The sequence below is a fragment of the Daldinia vernicosa genome (genome assembly GCF_022497035.1).
Source record: "Daldinia vernicosa strain CBS 139.73 unplaced genomic scaffold F5Y00scaffold_23, whole genome shotgun sequence".
Lineage (NCBI taxonomy): Eukaryota > Fungi > Ascomycota > Sordariomycetes > Xylariales > Hypoxylaceae > Daldinia > Daldinia vernicosa.
In genome coordinates, this window is record NW_025953939.1 from 156,294 (window position 1) to 177,475 (window position 21,182).

Here is a 21,182-nt window from a genome sequence, read left to right on the forward strand (position 1 = left end):
TTACTGATCTCGATGCTACGATTCTAGCATATCGAGCACTTACTACACCGGGAATTATCACGAAATGTCATAATTCGCTCATGATAAAGCGTTCCAAAAATTTGCATTGGTAGTTGGTAGTATAGGCAGTATATACCTATGTACCTAGCCTAACTAACCTAGGTAGTCAGCCAGCATGTTCATCCCTCACCCTCACACAAGACATCGTATCCATCAATCCGTCCCCTCGTCTCAAATCGTCGCAAATCGTCGCAAACATCTCCCCTCCCCTCCCTCCCTCCTTGTTTGTCTCTCATATCAGAGAAGCAGCAGTAATAGCAACGCCTAGAACGCCATGCCTTCAAGGACGAAAAACAATATCATTCATCCCGCCCCCTCCCGGCAGAACTTTTATTTTTCTTCCGACGAACTCCGACTTGGACGGAGAATAATAAGAACACGCAAATAAAAAAAGGACAAGAAGAGAAAAAAAAAGAACTGATGGGTATTATGTAATAACACACGCGCAATTTATGTCAAATAGTGTAGTGTAATAGTAACAACGGTCGATGATGGTCCTCCGGGGTTTAATACAGTCGAGGTGGAAGTAAACGAAGCAGAGGCTTGCTTATTCTCCGCTTCCCCTGCTGCCCTGCGTAGCAGTATCTTCGGCAGCGGCCGCCTTGGCGGGGGCTCTAACCGAAGCTCCTAGCTTCTCCTGCTCTTTCTCGAGAGCCAGGCCGTTCGTATTGGCCATGTGTTGGTGCTCTTCGATTCCGTGCTGCGGGATGATTCTGTGGCCGTCCGCGGTAGGCTCTTCCTTGGCGGGGGTCCACGCTAAGAAATCGCGACGCACTTCGACGTAGTCGTAGGCAAATTCGCCGAGTTGGTCGTCGTCCATACCCAGGAGCTCGGCCTCTTCCGTAGCGCGCAAGTGTAAACCGGGTACGAGGTCGATGAGCTTGGCAATGATGGCGGACATGACGAACGAATAAGCGCAGGCGGCGACGATGTAGGCGATCTGGATGTATAACTGGGCATAGTGATGATCAATCCAACCGCCGGGATATACTCCATTGTTGACGCCGTCCAGGCCGATGATATAATTTGCACTGAACAAGGCGTTGAAGATGAGACCAACAATACCGCCGATACCGTGTTCAGCGAACACATCGAGGGAGTCGTCGATTCTGACTAGGAACTTGACTATTTTCAAACGTGTTAGCACAAATCTTTACCGTGGTTTCAATCTGACGTACCTTTAGTGCCAAAGTTACAGCAGACGCCAGTGACAACACCCAGGATGATCGATGCCCAAGGAGGAATAAAACCAGACGCAGGCGTAGCAGCAACGAGGCCAGAAATGACACCGGAACACCAACCAACCATGGACCACTTCCTCGCAAGACGGAAATCGAGCAGACACCATGTCATACCGGCAAAAGTAGCAGTTAGGCAAGAGTTCCAGCATGCCATTGTAGCTCTTAGGTTAGCGCCAAAGGCAGAACCGCCGTTGAAACCCAGCCAGCCGAACCAAAGGAAAACGGTACCGAGCGTGACGAGGGAAACGTTGTGAGGTCGGAAGTTGAGCATCATCTTCTCGTGGCGGCGGCCGAGAACCCACGAGTAGGCCAGAGCGGATAGACCGGAACCGATCTCGACGGGTCCACCCCCAGCGTAGTCGAGAACACCGTAGTTGAAAGCCCATCCGTTAACATTCCAAACCCAGCAGGCGAGGGGACAGTATACGAGCGTGGCCCAGAAGAAGACGAAGACCATAGCGGGAAGCATGCGACCTCTCTCGGCGACCGCGCCGATGACGAGGGCCGCGGTTACAGCGCAGAACATCATCTAGATCGTATGTTAGTTATCGCATTTTAAATCTCGTAACTCACAAAATAAAATAAAACTAGAAACTCGATTCGTTCTAACTAGCTGAAAAAAAAAAAACCAAAAAAAAAAACTTACCTGGTAGAAAGAGTACAGCAGCTCAGGGATGAGCGGTGATCCGGGCGAAGGCTTGGCGAGGGTGTTCATGAGACCGAAGTGATGTAAGTCGCCGATAAAGCCGTTGGTGGCCGTCGAGCTGAAGGCCAGCGAGTAACCCCAGAAGTACCACTGGAAGATGATGACGCTGAAGGACATCATGACAACCCAGATCAGAGACAAGGCCGACTTTCTTCGAGACAGGCCCGAGTATAGAAACGCGATGCCGGGCACCATGAGCAAGACCATGCATGCCGAGACGATGATGAAGGCCTGGTCGCCTGATTGGTACCATTGGTTCAAGTTTTCGGTGCCTGTTTAAGTAAGAATCGTGTTAGTTTCGGTCTGATCCCGCGCGCATTACCTACTTCTCGTTTTCTCTTCTGGGTGAAAATTAGTGATTGCGATTATAATACATACTAGAATCTCCGCCGGTCTCGGGATTGCTGCCGTCGAACACGGCGGGCGCACCCGTCCAATTGTAGGAGGGTGACCACGACATGATGTCGGTACTTAGTCGAGAAATTCGGAGGTCAACGGGGTTAAAAACAGCCGGTCGTTTTCAATGTCCTTTGTATGTATGTAACATGTAACTAACGTCTATAAGCCGGCTCGAAAAGTATAAATGATACCGGGGGTCGGGAGCTTGTAGATAGACGATGCTCGGTTAGTTAAGGAAGAGAGAGGGAGAGAGAGAGCAGAGGAAGAGAGGGGCGAATAAAAGTTAGTTAAAAAAGGAAAAAAACAAAAAGACGACGACCAGAACTCGGTTGACATGCAAGTGCAGCATGGGGAATCGAGGCGACATACATATACATACTTATTCGAAGTGGCAGATGGACCGAAGTGGACTCGTTGGTTTTTTTAGACTTAAAGCAAGACTTTTAAGCGTCCGGCCGGGCCTTGCCTTAACTAACAGAAAGACGGAACCAAATTTGGGAAGATAGATAACTATCGGGCCAATCAGATGTTTCCGTCTTACCTGTAACTGTATGTAATCGAGCAGTTAGCAGGTACCGGGGTGCTGCACCCCAACCAAACCCTAATGATGCCTGGGTACCTACCTATATACATGGAAGCTTGTAAGGTTTACGATAGGAACCCCCATGTATGTTGTATGTATGTATGTAGGTATGTACCTACCTCAGGTAACTCCACTAGAGGCTTACACGCATGTACTTTCGTATTTACGGGGAGCATACACTAGAGCATCTGAATTTGTACTTGTGAGTTACTAGTTCCGGCTGTGCGAAAGGCGTCGTTATTTGAGCGACATCGCTGGCCCAAGGCTAGTTAGAGGAACCCTTTATCTACCTATATAAGGACTGTAGTTATAGCCTCACGACGAAGGGGACAGATACAATTAATACTAAATCCTTACCTACCTAAGGTACCTTGGGTAACTTAGGTAAATAGTGTACGCAAGAAAGACTTACATCTAATGCCATGTGGTTGTAAATATCACAGTAACATATGTCGGCAATACTGCTCACATTTCCATCCGGTTGGGATCAGATCTATTTCGCATCAGCCGGTAGGTAGTAGATAGATAGAGCCCTCTAGCTGGAGATCAACGTACAGCTGCATCTCCGAGAAATTCCTATTATATCCACTTTAGCATTGCTGCTTATGGCGTTCGTCCTTCTCTCGTTCTAATCTAGATAGATAGTGTATATTTCCATAATATGGGGTGCGTGGAGTTACTCTGTAGGTAGCCGCAGCGTCAGGGGCACGCCCCCCAATTGCCCTTGGCTAAAAAGATCCGAGTGGTGGTGGTGATGCTAACTTTCCGCATTGCATGACCTCATACAATACAGGTAAGGCGATGGATACATTACCTATCCCATACCTACCCTCTATCCCAAACGACGTTACGATATATGTAAGTACCTAAAAATCCACGAAATCGATATTCTTCTCTCACCGTTGTCGTCAAAACCCAAGTCCAAGGGTCCATCAATCAATGCAGGTCCCTGGTCTAGCTATGTAAAGCAGAAAAGCTCGAGCCTCTAGATCGCGTGGGACGGGCGTATCTGTTACGAAATAGTTTGTCCGCTACCCTGCAAACCATTTGCAACGCCCTCGGAGCAGACGAATGGGAGCGCCGGCTTTCAGCCCGAACAATTCCTATCTCTGCTGTATCGTGGATGAGTTCGCGCGATATGGGGCTGAGATCGGAACAAGCCCGTCTATAGTGTACATAGTATACCTATAACTGGATACAAATGGCGAGGGTACTTTTCATCTCGTCTCGACACCGTCGAAGCTTAAAACAATTGCTAAAAACAATTAGTTAGCCCCAAGCTGCCAAGTTCTCTTGAAACATTTGCGACCGACTCTATTTTTGCGTAACTAGTTGTACTACCTCCTAACCTAGACGTCTTCGTCTCAAGTACGGATTTATCGCAATCCCTTCACATGTAAGCAAATGCTAACTGCTAAGCTAATTAAACCACCACGCATCCCGCGCTCGTTGAACATAAATAAACACGACGAGTACCTAAACGAGGTATTTTCTTCTTCTTTCCCGTATCAAAGTCTCCCAGTCCTCAATCTCTTTTCCGGCAGAACTTCTCAGAGACAGGGGAACCACTAGTGGCGGGATCGACATTAGGTCCCAATTGCTTAATTGAGACCAAGCAATTTCTAGTCTACTATGTAAGTACCGCCTTAACAATTTCCGGCTTGAGGTACGGGCCATTTGCATCATGTCAAGCCGTCGACTTCTCGGTCCAACGCTATGTACATACCTCCTAAAGCTATGTTTGGCAACCTTCCAGAACGTCCAAGTTCGTCCGTGTTACTCGAGCTGCCTACGACGGTACCGCATCGTTTCACAGTCTCGTGTCGCGAAGCGAGGAAAACGCATGAGGCTGCCGGAGATTATTAGTAGATTACTACCTAGGTACCTAACCTAGGTAACCTAGTAGGTTTGGGCTGAAGAGCTGAATTGGCAGATTGGGCGTACAAGTCTCGGGGTTGATATTTAATAGCACTTACGGCTATGTGGGGATGTTTAACCCAACATGGCTAATAGGTAGCTTTGCATATAAGTTTATATGTTATGGTACTAAACATCAATGGAAAGATCAACTTTTCAACGATACTAACCAAAGTGGTGCTTATTTATCAAAATAAGATTCAAGAGTTCTATATTAAAAAGTATCAATGTTTAGTACCACAACATATAAATTTGTATGTAAAGCTACCTACTAGCCATGCTAGGTTAAACATTCCCACTTAGCCGTGGTGCTATTAAATATCAACCCTAAGACTTATATCTGTCTTGTCAGTCAGTCAGGAAGTTTACCTTATCGAATGACAAAACCTGCCCCACAAATCCCCGGAAATAAATAGGTGACCCGCATTACCCTAACTCTAAATGGAAAGGCTAGCTCAAGCCTTATCTTTGATTTATCATCCAATCAGAAGTTGCTCCTGTTCTATTGATTTATCATTACCCTACGAAATCGCGTCTTGGCATCTGATCTGGATATAACGTACCTTAGGTATGTACCTCAGCCTACGTATGCATATCATTTTTTTCGGATTCGCGTTATGAGCATAAAACAGAATAACTATTGGTTTCTTGAAATCAAGTGATACTATTAAAACACGACGTACATTACCCTCGCCATTAACGTGCTTGATTATACGAGTCTCAATTCACTCTCGGAATGCCATCTATGGGTAAAGCTTAGTTTGTAAGTCACTGCGTAATCTTGATACGTAAGGGTTTTGTTCAGAAAGCGAGCGTGAGCCCAAATTCAACTATCTCGAATTACCCTAGTCCAGGTGGCTTTTTCTAGAAACCAATCCCTGTCCGGCTGGTCTGGTCCCCCCACGGGTTAACCTCCGCGGCATTTCGTAGTACCTATGCGTTTAGCCATGTAGTAGCTGAAAAGCTAAGCTGAGCAAGTCAAGCCTTATTCATGCCAATTTGTTCGGTTTGTCACCTTTTTGGTTCCTTTTTCAATCCTTCACGGGAACGCCATGCAACATGACAAATGATTCAAGAGCCTCGTCCGTCCTCCCTTGTCCTTATGCAACCTAAACGCCTGCTGGTTTAGCCCAGCCTCGATTCGAAAACATCCCACGAAACCCTGGGTATCTTGAAAGTGATTTTGTACAGAAGAGAAAGAAATTCGTGGCCCTCATACAATGGAGAGGGGGTCTGTTAATGAGTTTCGAGATATTTCGTAGCTGAGAATTCTGAGGTCGTAGTACTGAAGCATGATGCGGTATCGTCTTCGGCCAACAGGACCGGTTGCTCGTTCTACATTTCCCGAGAACGGCACTGGTCCGACAGCCACCCCTAGTAAGGGGCAGATAGGTCGCATCTCGTTATCTTCATCCCGTTTCAGGGGCAGGACGGCCTCAACCTTGAAGCCTCGCTTGAATAGGAAATTCTTTGGGGGACGCGTCAAAGTGACAAGCGCCACCCGCCCGCACAATGAGCCGGCTACGACGAGCGACAGTTCCGGGACGTGTATGAGGTTCGCCAGGCGTTCATGAGATATTCTCATTGCTGGGGTCACTGCATGTGGAGGTCGAGACTGGTCGATGGCTTTCTCAAACATTATACCTATACCACCCTCCTCAAAACTGCGAAGTTCAAGATCGACCTCGTATGTTCGTAGAATACTGCTTCCATCTGTGAGAATGGTCTTAGGTTCCTCTTGTCCAGGGCCGGTTTTGCCTGGCCAAAACTCCAGCGGGGCGCTTAAGTCAGGGACCTTCATCCTCTGGTCGAATTCAAACCATGAACCCCCAGGTGGTATACCCCTGTGCTCAACGGGGTTGAACGAGAATCGTGAGATTTTATCCCATCTCACCCACGGATGAACCGGCGAATTGTTCTTCACGTTTTTGATACCCCTGCTGATATCAAACCAATGTCCAATCCTCTCGTGGGAAATGAATCTGATATTATCTTGTTCTAGGCCCAGAGAGTCCTTATAATCGGCTGCCGGGAGGAAGCTGCTTTCAGGGAGTACGAGAACACCCCAGCCCCGAGGCCTGGCTTCTGTTAGCATATTCGTAATGATATAGCAACATGGGGCGAACTTACTTGCGGAAAGCGTCATAATGAAACCTCGAGTTCCGTGAGCGAGCTGAGTAGAGGTCCTCGATCTTGACGAAAGGACGGCCGGAAAAGTTCCAAATATCCATCACCCAGAGCCTTCCTTCGATATCTATCGCTACAATCTTATCTGCTTTCCCCTCATTGTCGTTGGCAAAGGCGATATTCGGGATATTGGCTCCTTCCCGACCAGTTTCTAGGATAATTCGCCAGTTGGCATCTCGACGTCGGATTGCTTTTTCCAGCGGAGACACATAGCCAGTCTCCTTATCGGGTGTGGGACTGCTGTTTAATGATTCTGATGTATTACCATTTAGATCCTTAGCGACGTTCCTAAAGAATTCAACCGTGTCGACTCCGGGATTATGTCTATAATGCTTCCCGGTTAAGGCAAAGACGAAAACACAGACGGTGTGCAGGTTGGAACTGACGGCTATGAGGCGAGAGTTCTTGTGAACTGCAAGCCCCCAGGCGCTCTTCCCCACATTCTCGTGAAGGAATGGCTTGGGAACGATTTCAAGATCTCGGCCGTCTCTCTCACGGCGCAGAAGCTCATTTTCAATAGCCCGAGTGTAGTATCCGATGACATCGCCATCGTCGTAGGCAAGTAGTAGAACTTCCTGATCGCCAAGATCACCAACGACCAGATGATTTACTTGATGCGGGAATATATTATCTAGGTACCCACCAACTTCGATACCCATCGCGCTAGGCTGAGGTCGTAGGATGAGGTCAGGCTCCGCGGGCAAGGAGTTTGTAATGCAGCTGCGGGGTCGGGAGACGTATATCTTGTCTGTGTATGCCACCATGTACATGTTGTAGACTTGTGATAGTGCCGTAAGGTTCAACCTCCATGTCGCAATCCGCGGTGGTCCTTCTTCCTCCAATGCGCCATCCGGCTCCGTAGTAGGTTCCTGGTCGGTAAAGTCATCAAAGTCATCCATTCCAGGGTCGAAGAGCCCATCCGTGGATAAATCTTCTGGTTCATTGGGCACTAAAGCCTCTATAAAGGCCAGATCATCTTCTATATCCGATTGCGTTATACCATCATCATAATCATCCTCGTTTTCAAGTATATGGAGATCGTCATCTTCGATGGCTTCCTCCGAATCACTAGTATCGTCGATACTTTGTCCATCCGCATCGTTATTCACGTTGATTTCGCCTGCGGGGTGATTGGCCTCGAAGGGTATCTGTATTGACATGGAGATGCGATGCTACAAAGCAACAACGTTAGTAGGAATGTTCAAATATTTAGCAAGCAAGCTCGACGAGGTGCTTACTCTCTTGCGACCGGTCTCGCAGTAGCATTTGCTCACTTGGAGCTCCCCGCCAATGGAGCTCGTGTCCTTCGCCATATCATCACAGATTACCAAGGGCGGCCAGTGCTTATCGGTGGATTTGATGTTAATGGTGGTAACGAAAGATGATAGGAGACGAGGCTGGGAGACGAGGCTCGGATTAATTATTGCAGATATATTGCGGATATCTTGCAAATAATTATTGTAGTTGGAAGGTCTTTAGTCTTGAAAGGCGTCGTAACTTCTGGAAGTCATAATAATATGCACATGCCTGACGCATGGCGGTGGAGACCAACATGAATTAGAGTTGATAACGATAGGTGAAGCTGCGAAGCTCTTAGCGACTACCGCAACTTTAAGGGATCGCCAAACATTACCCCGCCAATTACATATGTAGCTCTGACTACATAGTGGGATGACGGTGGGTCATGATATTGTGGTCCGTGCTTGCACAATGTGTACCTAAGGTACGGATCCGTAACTGGTACTTTAAGACACCTAACTTAGACCTCTCACCAATAAGAGTCACTTGCTTCTTTCTCAGGGGTAACTTCAAAGCTGTATACCTAGTTAACTTCAACTAATTCTATAGAAATCTAGACAATGGATATTTCTTAATTATTTAACTTTAGTTCTTAAGAGTACTTCATAATGAAGAATTCACGTCACAGATACAGATGAATTATCTAGAAACGATAGGAGTAACTATTATTCTGCTAACTATGTCCAACTAGGATATTAGAGCCTAGAATAACCACATAGTGTGATGCTAGTTTATTGCAGTGAATCCCTAAAGCACAACTTCAGCTCTGTGTGCTTTGGCTTCAGGGGTATATAACTATTAGGGAATACGTAGGTAATCGTACACAGCCTAGCTCTCTCTGCCAACAGACACGACGGATGAAGATCAGACAATGTAGTAGGAGAAGCTTCCATCATCACGCACTCTTAGACAACAGCCTAAGAGGACAAGGGACTGGAATAGTCGCATGCTTATACCGTACTTATGTAGAATTTGGAGTTTTCACGTTATGACTTCTCCTAACGAGGCCCTTCCGACCTTCTCGTATCTATCTTAATCCGGCCTAGTTATTAGAATTCACGTTAAAGGTATTACCACCATCCCCAACGTTATCAAGGCCACCTCACGGTCAAATATTGAATATTGGTGACTATTGTAACTCGTGTCACTTCTAAGGATAGGGAGCGATACTCTTCTTATACAGACCTACTATATAGTAGCTACTCCAAGGGGGTAGCCGTATTGTCTCATGGCAGGTGATTCTAATAAATTATTAGGGCGGTCGGCGAGGTAGGTAGTAAGATAGCACAGGGAATATAGGTATCATGAATACCATCAATATGTATGAAGTAAATACTTGGCATTATAGAAATTTGATCGAACAGCGGACTAATAGGAGCTCCTTCCCTTTATTGACCAAGCCATCACAATAAGGATATCAGCTTCGAGGAACCTTATCATGTCAAATCTCACATTAAACCATTCTTTCATATCTCCAAGGTTTCGAGTGATAACTTTGGTAATCAGGTATGCTAACAGGGGGGTGATTCCCATAAGACAAGATCCTCCTTCGCCTTATGGCTTGGAAGTCGACGAATACTTAGCGAGCCACTCTCATAGCCTACTTCTACAACATCATTCTGCTCGAGTTGATACTTTAGTTACCTAATTAATTAATCCCAAGTTTTAGAAAACTGACCACCCCCTAGTGGATCTGCTCAGGGGTAAATCATACGATATATTCACCCTCACCGGCCGAAGCTGCCCTATACATAAGCGAAACAGTCCCATTATTTATACGTACGAGTAGCCAAGTCTTTACCCACGGTTAAGTAGCAGTAGTGAGTAATGAGGACATATTATCCTTTAACCACTTACCAATCCGATCTGATACCTTCTAGCATAGCTCCGAACTGTCAAGCACCTTATGCCCAAAGCCGAGAACAATAGCCCAGCCTCATCTCTGAACGACAAACGACTGCCGGACAGACTATATAGGCTCTGGTAGGCTTATCATAATTCTCTTACGTTCTAGATAACTCCCGAAAATACATCTGTAGAGCTTAGTTTAGGTAATGTAGACGACCCCTTAAAATAATCCGCCCGTATACCAACTCCCCCGACTCTCAATATCATTACCTTATATTACCCCATAGGGATATATTCCAGCGATACTTCCAACGGATATACCTAACGTACTCCTTTCAATCCAGAACCGGTTGACCGTAACGAGGTGAGGCGACCAAATCACGCACCTAAATTGCCATTGTTCCCATAACAACCGTAGTATCTGAGCTAAACGCGCAGCAATCTACATACCTAGCCCTTATCTACCACCTCTTCTAATTAAAGCGTATCAAAGCTCGCTATCCACGAACCCCAACATCGACTAGGTAGTCTTTCCACATAAACCTGGTCTATCATCAGCGACACTAGGATAAACCCGATAGTCGGGGAATGTCCCGTGCGTACAAATCTATCTACTCATGTAGCACCCAGCCAGGACTCAATGAGGGAGAGACACCACACCATAAGACATGATTCTTGTTCTATCTCCCCTCTCAATGGGATAGCATCCTACAGTAGGTTAGGTAGTCGAGGGGCCATAAACACGCTTACAACACAGTCTTCACAGCGAAACTTATTCCGCAACGATATAAGACAAGGAAAAGCGCACAAGAGTCTTCGCCTTATAGTCACCACCCGCCTACCTGCCTACCTACCTACCTATCCATCTATCCCATGACATATATAAAAAAGCACCCAATCAACATAAACCACCACAGATAGCAGTCACAACACTCAGGGGGTGTAGTACACACCGAATTTGCTATCCGCTAATTATACAAGGCTACCTTCCGCAATACCACATAATGCGGCACGGGGCACCGAGAGCAGGAGTGTGGCAGCAAACATCCGCACGAAAAGAAACACATCGACCACGATCCGGTCTCGCAAATGCGAACCTCCATCTCAAATAGATGACTCGTCAATTATTCCATTTCCCTCCCCTCCCCCATCCCATCCCATCCCATCCCTCTGCCCCTCCCCTCCAAACGAAACAACCAACAACAACAGCCCAGCCGTAGCCACGAATCCCACCTAACACTGTGTAACTCCAACCGCCAGCCGGTTAGTTTAGTTACCTAGGTAGGCAGGCAACACCATCCACCCACCCTGCCACCCATAAACCCAAACCCGGATATCAGCGGGCCGAGCCAACGAAGCCGTGGAATAAATAATACTGTGTAAGCTCTCCCGGGGTCTCCGTCTCCCCACGAACCGGGGCGTATTTACCTACCTACCTACCTACCCCTGGACCCCAACCCGCCCGAGACGGGATCTGCGATCTACATACGAACCCATCGACGCCGAGAGCGTATATATGTACAACATGTATAGCGTGGAAACGTCATAGTGTCTTCATACTTATCTGTATGCATCCAAATGGAGAAAGGAAAAAAGGGGGGCTACCCTGGAATTGGAATGCCTACTACCGTAGTACTATAACCTAATATTAATGACTACCTATAGAAAGAGTCAGACGCTACTCCCGGAGACACTTCCTTTAGGTCGCCTTGTGCGTGTATGTGTATGTATGTGTGTGCGTGCGTTGACCTTCCATCTACATAACGTGGGTTAAAACAACACGCCATTTCCAAGGGAACGTTATGTGCCATCATACTTATACATATAGCCGGCCCTCGCCTGTAAGACACGTACCTGTACCTGTACCAAGCCCCCCACGAAGTCTTCCCTCCCAGTACGTAGCGAAAGGCTCGCCTCGTCCTCGCCCAAGCAGGCCAGATCAGATCATGCAAGGGCGGCGCGGCCTCCTCGCAGCGCCCCATCGTCGTAGTAGTGGCGGATCGCAAGGTCCAGATCCGGGTTCGCATTGGTAGGTTCATTGGTTGCCAGGGGGTTAGGTCAACCCACCAGTTCGCAAACTCAAACCACACGACGGGAACCTCGCCGATCATGCGGGATAACCGAGATTTGAATATGTAACGGGCTACTAGTGCTTATGTTCGACCCGACCCGTTGCCGCGGTGCTGTAACACGGCCTGGATCTTAGAGTGAACGACAACATTCTAGATCGGACTGTCGCACAAACCGACGATGGTCAGATCCCGCACCACCATCTCTGCCGACTGCCGAGGGACGCTATTGAATTAGTATAAAAGATTCGTCCGCGTCCCACTTGGTTATGTTGGATTCTTGCTCGTCCTCATTCACAGAACCCAGCTCGGGTCCAATCTCTCAACAACCGACTTCGCGGAGTCTTAAAGCCGTATTTCGCTCCCGAGACCTCAAAAGTACCTCTCTCTTCTTTAGAAGTTAATCGTCTTCGGCGAAACTCTACGTTGCCTCTCGGGAAAGTAATCCCAAGCCCCCATAAAACTGGGTGCTGGAAACGGGTGTTGGAACGAAGCTCATCCTCTCAACACTGGCCCACGATAGCCGCCTGTAAGCCGAGTTACCGAGGCTGGGATCTATAGCTTACACATCACATCTTAGTGATATCCAAGTTTGGTTCAACTTGAAACTGGTTTCAAGTTACGATGGTCTGGTTTCGAAAGACCCGACGGCAAGTGTAATTTGGTGCGTTGCAAAGCCGACAGGACAACTTTCCCATGGACATATCGATCCGAACTGGGCTATATCGATTAACTGTTTACGTATAGCTAACAGGGTTAGAGTTACTAAGACGTCAGTTTGTTTGGGTTACTCTCTCTACGGACATTTCTATGCCGCTTTCTCAGAATCGAAACTTGCAGAGCAATCATTGGAGCGCTTGTGGATCAAGACCCCAAGTAAGAAGGCCATTGTAAATACGATGGATAATTATGTGACCGCGCACATCCGGAGCATTCCGATGCATGTCGACTGATATGGCATATCCCTATTATGCCGTGGAGTTCCATTCGGTTCTGTTGAGAAGAGCTCGAATGCCATGGGTTGATAGACAATAGGAGAAAGGCGAACGAGACGAGAAAGAAAATCCACCGATTCGACCCCAAAGATGTCAGATAAATAATGGGTACCACCCTCCCTTAGAGGTAGGTAGCTAAGATCAACTCACTACTTACCTGGCACCTACCCACATACACGATGTAGATAGCCTTCAGGGTTCGTACATGAGGTATGTAGAGATATACAAGGTGTCTACCTATCGTTGCGTATGGCTACCTGCTGACCACATGTTTATCCGATAGCATTAGCCGAAGGCTTCTAGGACGCATCCTACGAAGTAGTCCGAGTTGTTCGTGTAAGACGTGTAAGTGTAAGAAGGCACTTCTGAGCCAAGTGCTCTCGCCCTTCAAAAGCTCTTCTTGGCCGTTCTAGATGCGTGCGTATCGACATCCGCATGGGAATGGGTTGGGCAGTAAGGCCGAATAAGCAGTCTTACCCTTTAACCCTGTCCCCCCCGTCCCCCCTGTCTTCTTACATAGTACCTACATACCTGCGTATGTTGGTACCTAACCTTTATTTTTAATATCCATTTTCCATTTCCTATATCAGACTTCATCAGCGGATGTGGAGGATTAGCTTACTTGATTCGACACGACGCAGAAATGGCCGAAAAATAAAATGAACTAAAATTGGTTCCCACGAAATGGAACCATTCTACGTCGACTCTCAACGAGTCACGCGACGATAATGGCCCGTGGTGCGGTCTCATTAGTCACTTTTTGTAACCAACCGCGCGTCTCGCGTCTCGCATTCCGAGACCACGATTTCTCTAGGATCGACAATCCTAAATCCGACTCTAATACGTCCGTACCATGATCCGGAATCCCGACTGCAAGTACTGCGCACAGTTCACGAGTTCATGTCACACCACCCTCAATCCTGTCGAGGGCCGTCTAGAAAGTAAAAAGGGTTGGATAGAAGCATTGCGCTGATCTCGATCACTCCTTTTTGTTTTTGTTTTTTTCTTTTCGAACGGGCCAGGCCCTTTTTCTTATCGGATACGGGGAACACATGTGCTCATCGACAAATTTCGAATCTGCTGAGATCGTCGCCTTTTCGTTGACCGGTCGTGTTGTAATAGAACTTAGGTGTCAATTTCCCATCGCCTCCTCGTTGTGCATTTTCGTTGGCTTTGCGTTGTGGCCCCCGACGACGAGAGACAGCAATCCTTGGCTCGTCTATAGGTTACGTGGGTGTGTCTAGCAGCCAGCAGCCAGCAGGGCATCAGGTTTCCGCTGTCCTCGCCTATGCAGTAGGCGGTAGGTAGATGGAAACTCTGCATCCCGACAGGTTACAGCGATTAACCCGTGCATGAAGAGCAGCACGTCCTCTGCAGAAAGCTGGCAGCCCTGTACCGGTGACTGTCGTAGCGTCCAATCCCCGTGCAAGAAGGCCTTGCAGAAAAGTACCCATACCCATACCCACTTCCTTGGCCCCGGCCCCAGCCCAGCCAGCCTCGACCCCATGCCTCAGATCTGAAGGGCGGATGCAAGCACATGCCTAACAGATATGTTGGAGGCATGCTTGGCTTGTCTACTGCAACCAGGTACTCGCTAGCGACGGCACATTACAGTTAGGTACCCGCGGAGGCGTCCGGCGTTACCACACCGGTGTTGGATGTACTTGTACTCCATCTTGTACCATGCTTGTACATTTGGATACTCTGGCCAAGGCGTAGCTATCCGAAAACACCGTGTTCAGAGCATTGGGAATTCGGGTGCCATAGGCGTTGCGTAAGTGGCCCATCGTACGTCCAAGAGATCTGAGATTATCAGATAAACAGCTACGTACGGTGCTGTAGAAGCGGCAGCCCGTATAGCAAGCTATAGTTGGAGTTCCACATCCGCGAAGATGAACTCATCATTCTCGAGCTCAACCGAACTCGACTAGAACGATCTTTTTTTTTCTCTTACTAATTCCACCACCCCTCCAACTTTTTTCTCAACGATTTCTAAGTGTTTTATGAGATATGATAGTGCCCCTTTTAGTGCTGAGGCGAATTAATGGTACCAAATGAGGTACCGGCCGTCATTTCCGTCTGCCCCGATCCAGTGATCGTGCTCCCCGGACGCTATGGTCAATGTCTACCTCCGGAGGGCTCGACCTCCGTGGGTGAGCTGACAACATCCTGACGTGTGTATAACGTGCGTGGGTCGTACATAATAAGTGATAGACGAGAGTCCAGGCCTTGCCCTTCTGTTTGCATGCTTTCTTTTTCGTTGATCATCATTACGGTCCAGACCTCAGAAATAAACCCCAATCTCAAATCCCGACCGCCTCTTTGAGAAAGAGCGGTCGTCCGCAAAAGTGTCGATATGCATAGAAATCTCAAGAGTCTTAGATTGACACGATGGCTTTCTATTCGCGCGCTCGTTGGTTGATATAATTTTATAGGGGAAAAAAACAAATCTTCTTTCAAGCCTCTTAAGCCTCGAAGTGTGGGTGAGGTACCTAATGTATGTAGAAGGAACATGGAATGTAGGAAGGATGGCGGTCACTAGGCCACGTGAGTTGGTCGTAATGCAATATGTGATGAGAACAAGGTTGTTATATGTACACTATTGTGGCTGGAGTGTCTTGGCATCCCGCGGATAATGAAACCAGGAAGCCGGTGGCAGAAATTTAGGGGGGGGCGGCAGAAGGTGGCTTTGCAGTGCGCTTCTTCGACGTCGCACCAAATATCATGGAAATATCATGTAGGTACCTAAGGTACATAACGAAATATCATATATAACGGTATGTGACGAGTAGAAAGTCGATTATGATCATCTCTATTCTAATCTCTACCCAACCTTACCTAACCTTAGCTACTCAAACAACAAGTAGCCGCCTCTTATTTGCATATGCGGCGGAACACTGCATATATGTGACTTGACTATTTTGTACTACAACGGCTACTACTTCGTAGATGTTACTTTGTGCAGATCCAAACCGTCAGCCGGGATCTTAAAGTTACACTCTTCTGCATCCTTTGCATCCTTTGCATCCTGCTCTATTGTGGGTAATGTGGATAATGTCTAGTGTAATGCGTCCATGCGTCCATGCGCCATGGGCTTTTTTTTTTTTTTTTTTTTTTTTTTTTGCTAAGCCGGGTGGAAGCCGGAGTGGCAAATTAAACCGGGCATCAAGCCCACCGCCGCTACGGCGATGTCGAATTCCGTACATACGGACATTACATATCATGTACCTACCTACCTACTTTCCTTCCTGAGACCGCATTACGACGCATGCTGCAAGTCTAAGACGAATAATCGCATCCGGACAAGCTGAAATGTACTACCTAGGTACCTAAGGTACCTAATGTAATAGAAATAATATCTTGTAGTGGAGTAAGCGAACATGACGGACTATAAGAGGTCAAGCACAACGGGGGAAAAGCCACCTACGGGCTTATTACATAGTACGCTTCCCTATCTTCTATGTACGTATGTACGAGAGTAGTCTACGGCAAAAACTACTGTAGCAGCGCTAGCACAAGACTCTTCATAGTATATGTCTTACTTATATGTCTTACTCCACTATAACGAGTTTAATGGGTTGCAAATGCATTACAAGCCCGTAACTCTCCTCCACAATCACCTTATAAATATATTCATATATGGTTAACGGCGGTCGCCGGCTGCATGCACATCGATCAAAATGGTCTTGACACGCTGCATCTCGAGGAGACCTAAGTTTTAGACCTGAGACCGTTTCACCCGAACTACTCTACCTACATAGGTAGGTACCTCTATCCGCTATTCAGGGGCGAGGGCAAGTGCGAGACGAGAGGCACACATACGCCAACACGCTTAGCCGTACGTGGCACATGGGTTACATACCTAGGTACATAATATACACACATGTGCGTTCCGCCTCTGATCTCCGATCTCGACCGTCGTCCGGGAGAAACCAAGGAGTTGGGAGGGTGTCAATGGCAACGGGGACATGGGGACATGGGGACAAGGAGCCGTGCCTAGGCCTACTTTGGTTATTACACATCTTAACACGCGCTTTTTATAGATTACTAGTATATAGCTCCGCATGGGGTATGTAGACAACCATCTCGTCTTGATACTCTTGTTCGTTTATTGGTTTACCATTAAGCCTCTATTAATGGCCTAGGAATATTCCAAAGGGAAAGGGAGAAAGGGGGGAAAGAAAAAAAGAAGAGTCGAGGCCCAGCTTGACAATTGCTACTGTATCGTTGTTACCACAGAATTTGATGAATTCAAATCCTATCCTAGTTATTTTTATCCCTCTGGACCAATGTTGTTCCGCTGTCGTTGCTAGTTCCCGAGAGAACCGGACGCGCTACGGCTGCAGCCATTAGTATTGTCCGCGCAATTCTGCTTTAAATCCCGGTTGGTGCTGCATCCATGGTGCGATTTTGATTTGGGACGGCACGTCGTAGTATTGAAAGAGAATCAAAGAAAAAGTTTGTCCTGCCAAGTCAAACATTGAGATGCAAAGTAGCCAATCGTTTGGCCATTGTGGAGAACGGCACAGACTGCAACAATATTGAGCAAAATTTTTTTTCTTCTTTTCTAAAGGTTGAGTAATACTATATCTATTGTACTTAGGTAGGGATAGTGATGATTTTCTTGCAAGTCAGTCTCAAAACTGGCGGACATATCGTATACTCCTGGTAGACAGTGATGTTCCAAAGGATCGTGCTTCGTTATAGGGATCGGACACCCTCCTCAACCCCCAGCATCGTCGGCGAATTATTAGGTAGCTCAACCAGAGCTAGAGCAAGGAAAACCGTAACTTGATACATCCCGAAGAAACCATTGATGAACCCCCTTTTTATCCCCGTATTAACCTCCGTGAGCCGAAACCCTATTGGTAATTTTCCCAATCCCAGCCGTTCCCCGTGAGATGCAGTGCATGAGTACCCGCCCTACTAGGTAGGTATCGTGGGCCATATTGTTTAGTTAGTGTACTTACGAAGGGGGAACACGTCGCCAGGCATCGGTTCCAGGTGCCACGTCTGGTAAGTGTCCGCGTCGAATGCATCATGCCATTCCCGCTCCAGTTCTTCCGGGATGTCCCACCCTAGCCGTGAGCTGCGTAGTCTCATGCGAACTAAGTGCCGCTTACGCTGGGGAGAGTCGCCATCAACGAATCCTTCGCGTCTGTGGAGAACGGCAAGGTTGTTGATGAAATGCATATCGCCAGCTTGGGTCTTGATCTCGAGTTGGACCGCTTGGGCAATCGCTTCCACCACATCAAGAGCCTCGCGCTGGCGATCATTGAGCTTGGGGAGATTCTCTGGGCGTGGGTGGATAGCATTTCCCAGTAAGGGCGTACGACCAAAGTTCATCACCAGTCTCGAGTTGTGGTGGAATAATATGGGTCGACATTGGAAGCGCGGACTTGAATCGGAAATGTCAGTGTCGCCTACAAACAATGTTGAAGATAGAATGAGCTTACAAAGCAAATGGCCAATCCGACTTCGCAAGCGTGCGAATGATGTCGGGACGATGGGCCGCTAGGATATTGTAGATGGTATAAGCCGACGCAACGATGCACTTGCCTCCGGCTGCTGCAGTGCTACGAGTCAACCAAGCAACCACGTCGCCCGCCTCCTCGTTGTGGAAGGACTGTTTATATTGTAAGCATGTGAAGAAAGATGCAATTGTCCAATTCAACTTACAATAGCTGAGGTAGAATGGCGGTGGTGGCCTAACTTCAGCTGAGAGGAGCTGTCTGCCACGATGTGGACTAAGAAATGTTAGCTCGATATGATATCTAGGTCATGCACTCGTATACTAACCAAGCATGTTGCCTCGGTGGTCTTGGCATCCTCGCTGGTCAGCGATGTATGCTTGAATTCCTAGCCATACAATGGTCAAGTCTTCAACGGAGTAGTCCTCCGGGTTAATTCCACGAATGACGCAGAGGCCGCTGCCATTGTGAATATCATGACTAAGCTCATCTAGTTTGGGACCGAGCGTGGGAAGAGGGAAATTGTCCCGGCTGACTAGATCACCATCCAGTTCCAACGCTAGACGTTGAAGGTTAGTCAAGAAGAGACTCCGAAGAAAACTTTGGGGGAAGACATACATTTGAAGTGATCCTTTGCGGAACGGACCTCTGCCAGGTTCTCCTCAGTCAAATGATAGACGAAGTGGAGCTCATGATCATTGACTTGATTTCCCGTCCAGGAAAACGCCTGACCCAAGTGAGCGGGAAAGCCCACGGGGAGACTAGACAATCCCTCCGAGGCAGGGTTAGCATGCGAGGGATGTTCCGCATGGAGCAATGCGTTTCCCGAGGAAAACAAGACTGGACCGTTGTTGGAATCCATATCTACTGTCTTGTAACGTGTTAGTTGCATCCAATAGCAGAGCATACCATCAACGAACCTAGACTGGTTGACTTGGAAAAAGGGCGTTCTAGTACAAGGAAACGAGTAAAAGATTCTAGTGGCTGGGTTGACAGGTCTACAGTTCTTCAGATGAGATCAGATGTGAGAAGTGAAGTGAAGTGAAGTGAAGAATGAAAAATGAGAATGGAAGAAGAGAACTTGGGATTTTTTAATCTGACAACCAAGCTAGACACTAGGAATCTAAGAACACCATGTAGGGAAGGAAAGAGGAAGCACTTTCGTAAAATGGAACATACCTAAACCTTATACCATCAACTCTCTCCTTACCGACTTCGATATACTTTTGCTAACTGGAAAGCACAACTCTGCAGATACCTACAAGACACGGGAAGTGCGCCTTGCACAGCAGGGGACATCGATACATTATCCGATCTGAAATTAAATTACATTAGGTATGTTGTATAATAAGCATATACGAATATCTTGACGAAGCTGATCGAGATGTGATATGATGAAAAGAACACCAGTATAGAAGCTTCAACTCGAAGTCGGGGTGCGTATAGGGAACCCCTAGAATACAGCACCCGTAACGACGTGGCGTAAACGAATATGAGGTCTGCGGCTATAGGCTACCAGACCGTATATTCACCAGGGCCTGCATACTCAGGTACATACATACCTAGGTAGGGCAAGCCCTAGAGGTAGGTACAGACCTATGCAAAACATCCACTCCTGCCACCGCATAAGTACGTAGCATAGCATCGAAGCTACCTCTTCATGCTTTTCATTTTTCTTTTTGAATTATATGCACCTGCATGCAAGCCACCAGGTACGGGTCGCTGCATGAAACATGGATCTTGACCTGCTAACCGGGTAGGTGGGAAGATGCATGTCTTGATAACCTAGGTAGGACCTAGGTAGGTAGCGATGCAGGGTGCCATGGCCGGGGGGTAGAAGGAGCCGCAAGGTATTAATATATGTATACCTATGTATCCGCTGGCTGTGCAAGGGGAAAGGACCAGGGGGTCCATTCTCGGAAAGGATGGGATCCGCTTGCTTCCACACCGATGCCAAGGTTTAATGTAGTGATAGGTATCCTGCAGGTTGAAAGTCTTTACGTCGTATACATGTGAGAATGTTAGGTACATATTCTATTGCTATTTCCTTGATGTTGCTTTGTATGGCTAGGGTCCATGAGGAAAGCGTATTGATGTAATTGATACGTACATGTATAGTCCAAGAAGGACATGAGCAGGAACATTATGTCCGTAGTACCTAGGCAATGTACTTAAATCTTATACGACATCACAATTCGGTCATTGGCGTTTCGGAAAAGCAACCTGAAGTAGCATTGGCGTTGACAAGATTGCAACTCAGCTATTCGTATACGTCCTCGAACAACCCGAGTGGTTGAAGAGTATGTAAAGAGTATATAGGCGGTATGTTCCGATATAATGCTTTTCGACGTCTTTCTATACACGTACTCGCATGCACCGACTAACAGCTGCCGTACCTACTTACACA

General features: G+C 47.3%; 3 protein-coding genes across 3 annotated transcripts; all 3 read right to left on the bottom strand.

Annotated features, from left to right (window-relative positions):
* Positions 1 to 84: 84 nt before the first annotated feature.
* On the bottom strand, positions 85 to 2,534 carry F5Y00DRAFT_236890 (ammonium transporter). Its single transcript, XM_048007765.1, has 4 exons — positions 2,386 to 2,534; positions 1,948 to 2,279; positions 1,239 to 1,830; positions 85 to 1,185 (listed from the first exon to the last, which is right to left on the bottom strand). The coding sequence occupies exons 1-4, from the start codon at positions 2,465 to 2,467 to the stop codon at positions 608 to 610; spliced, it is 1,584 nt and encodes a 527-aa protein (XP_047864813.1). The 5' UTR covers positions 2,468 to 2,534; the 3' UTR covers positions 85 to 607.
* A 3,167-nt stretch (positions 2,535 to 5,701) lies between these two features.
* Positions 5,702 to 8,684, bottom strand: F5Y00DRAFT_236902 (uncharacterized protein). The gene is made up of 3 exons (XM_048007766.1): positions 8,332 to 8,684; positions 7,037 to 8,265; positions 5,702 to 6,984 (listed from the first exon to the last, which is right to left on the bottom strand). Exons 1-3 carry the CDS (start codon positions 8,404 to 8,406, stop codon positions 6,120 to 6,122), a joined length of 2,169 nt encoding a protein of 722 aa, XP_047864814.1. The 5' UTR covers positions 8,407 to 8,684; the 3' UTR covers positions 5,702 to 6,119.
* Positions 8,685 to 18,257: 9,573 nt separating this feature from the next.
* Positions 18,258 to 19,637, bottom strand: F5Y00DRAFT_262041 (Clavaminate synthase-like protein; the record flags this gene model as incomplete). The annotated part of the gene is made up of 5 exons (XM_048011313.1): positions 18,258 to 18,702; positions 18,761 to 18,930; positions 18,984 to 19,051; positions 19,104 to 19,334; positions 19,394 to 19,637. The coding sequence occupies 5 exons, from the start codon at positions 19,635 to 19,637 to the stop codon at positions 18,258 to 18,260; spliced, it is 1,158 nt and encodes a 385-aa protein (XP_047864815.1).
* Between the last annotated feature and the right edge of the window lie 1,545 nt (positions 19,638 to 21,182).

Bases quoted from the DNA above. Each gene is read 5' to 3' on its own strand.
- F5Y00DRAFT_236890 (XM_048007765.1), bottom strand. From the start codon at position 2,467: ATGTCGTGGTCACCCTCCTACAATTGGACGGGTGCGCCCGCCGTGTTC. The intron at 2,280-2,385 runs GTATGTATTATA...TTACTTAAACAG, and splicing joins CGAGACCGGCGGAGATTCTA to GCACCGAAAACTTGAACCAA. The intron at 1,186-1,238 runs GTACGTCAGATT...GTTTGAAAATAG, and splicing joins CTGTAACTTTGGCACTAAAG to TCAAGTTCCTAGTCAGAATC.
- F5Y00DRAFT_236902 (XM_048007766.1), bottom strand. From the start codon at position 8,406: ATGGCGAAGGACACGAGCTCCATTGGCGGGGAGCTCCAAGTGAGCAAA. The intron at 8,266-8,331 runs GTAAGCACCTCG...GTTGCTTTGTAG, and splicing joins GCGAGACCGGTCGCAAGAGA to CATCGCATCTCCATGTCAAT. The intron at 6,985-7,036 runs GTAAGTTCGCCC...AACAGAAGCCAG, and splicing joins CATTATGACGCTTTCCGCAA to GCCTCGGGGCTGGGGTGTTC.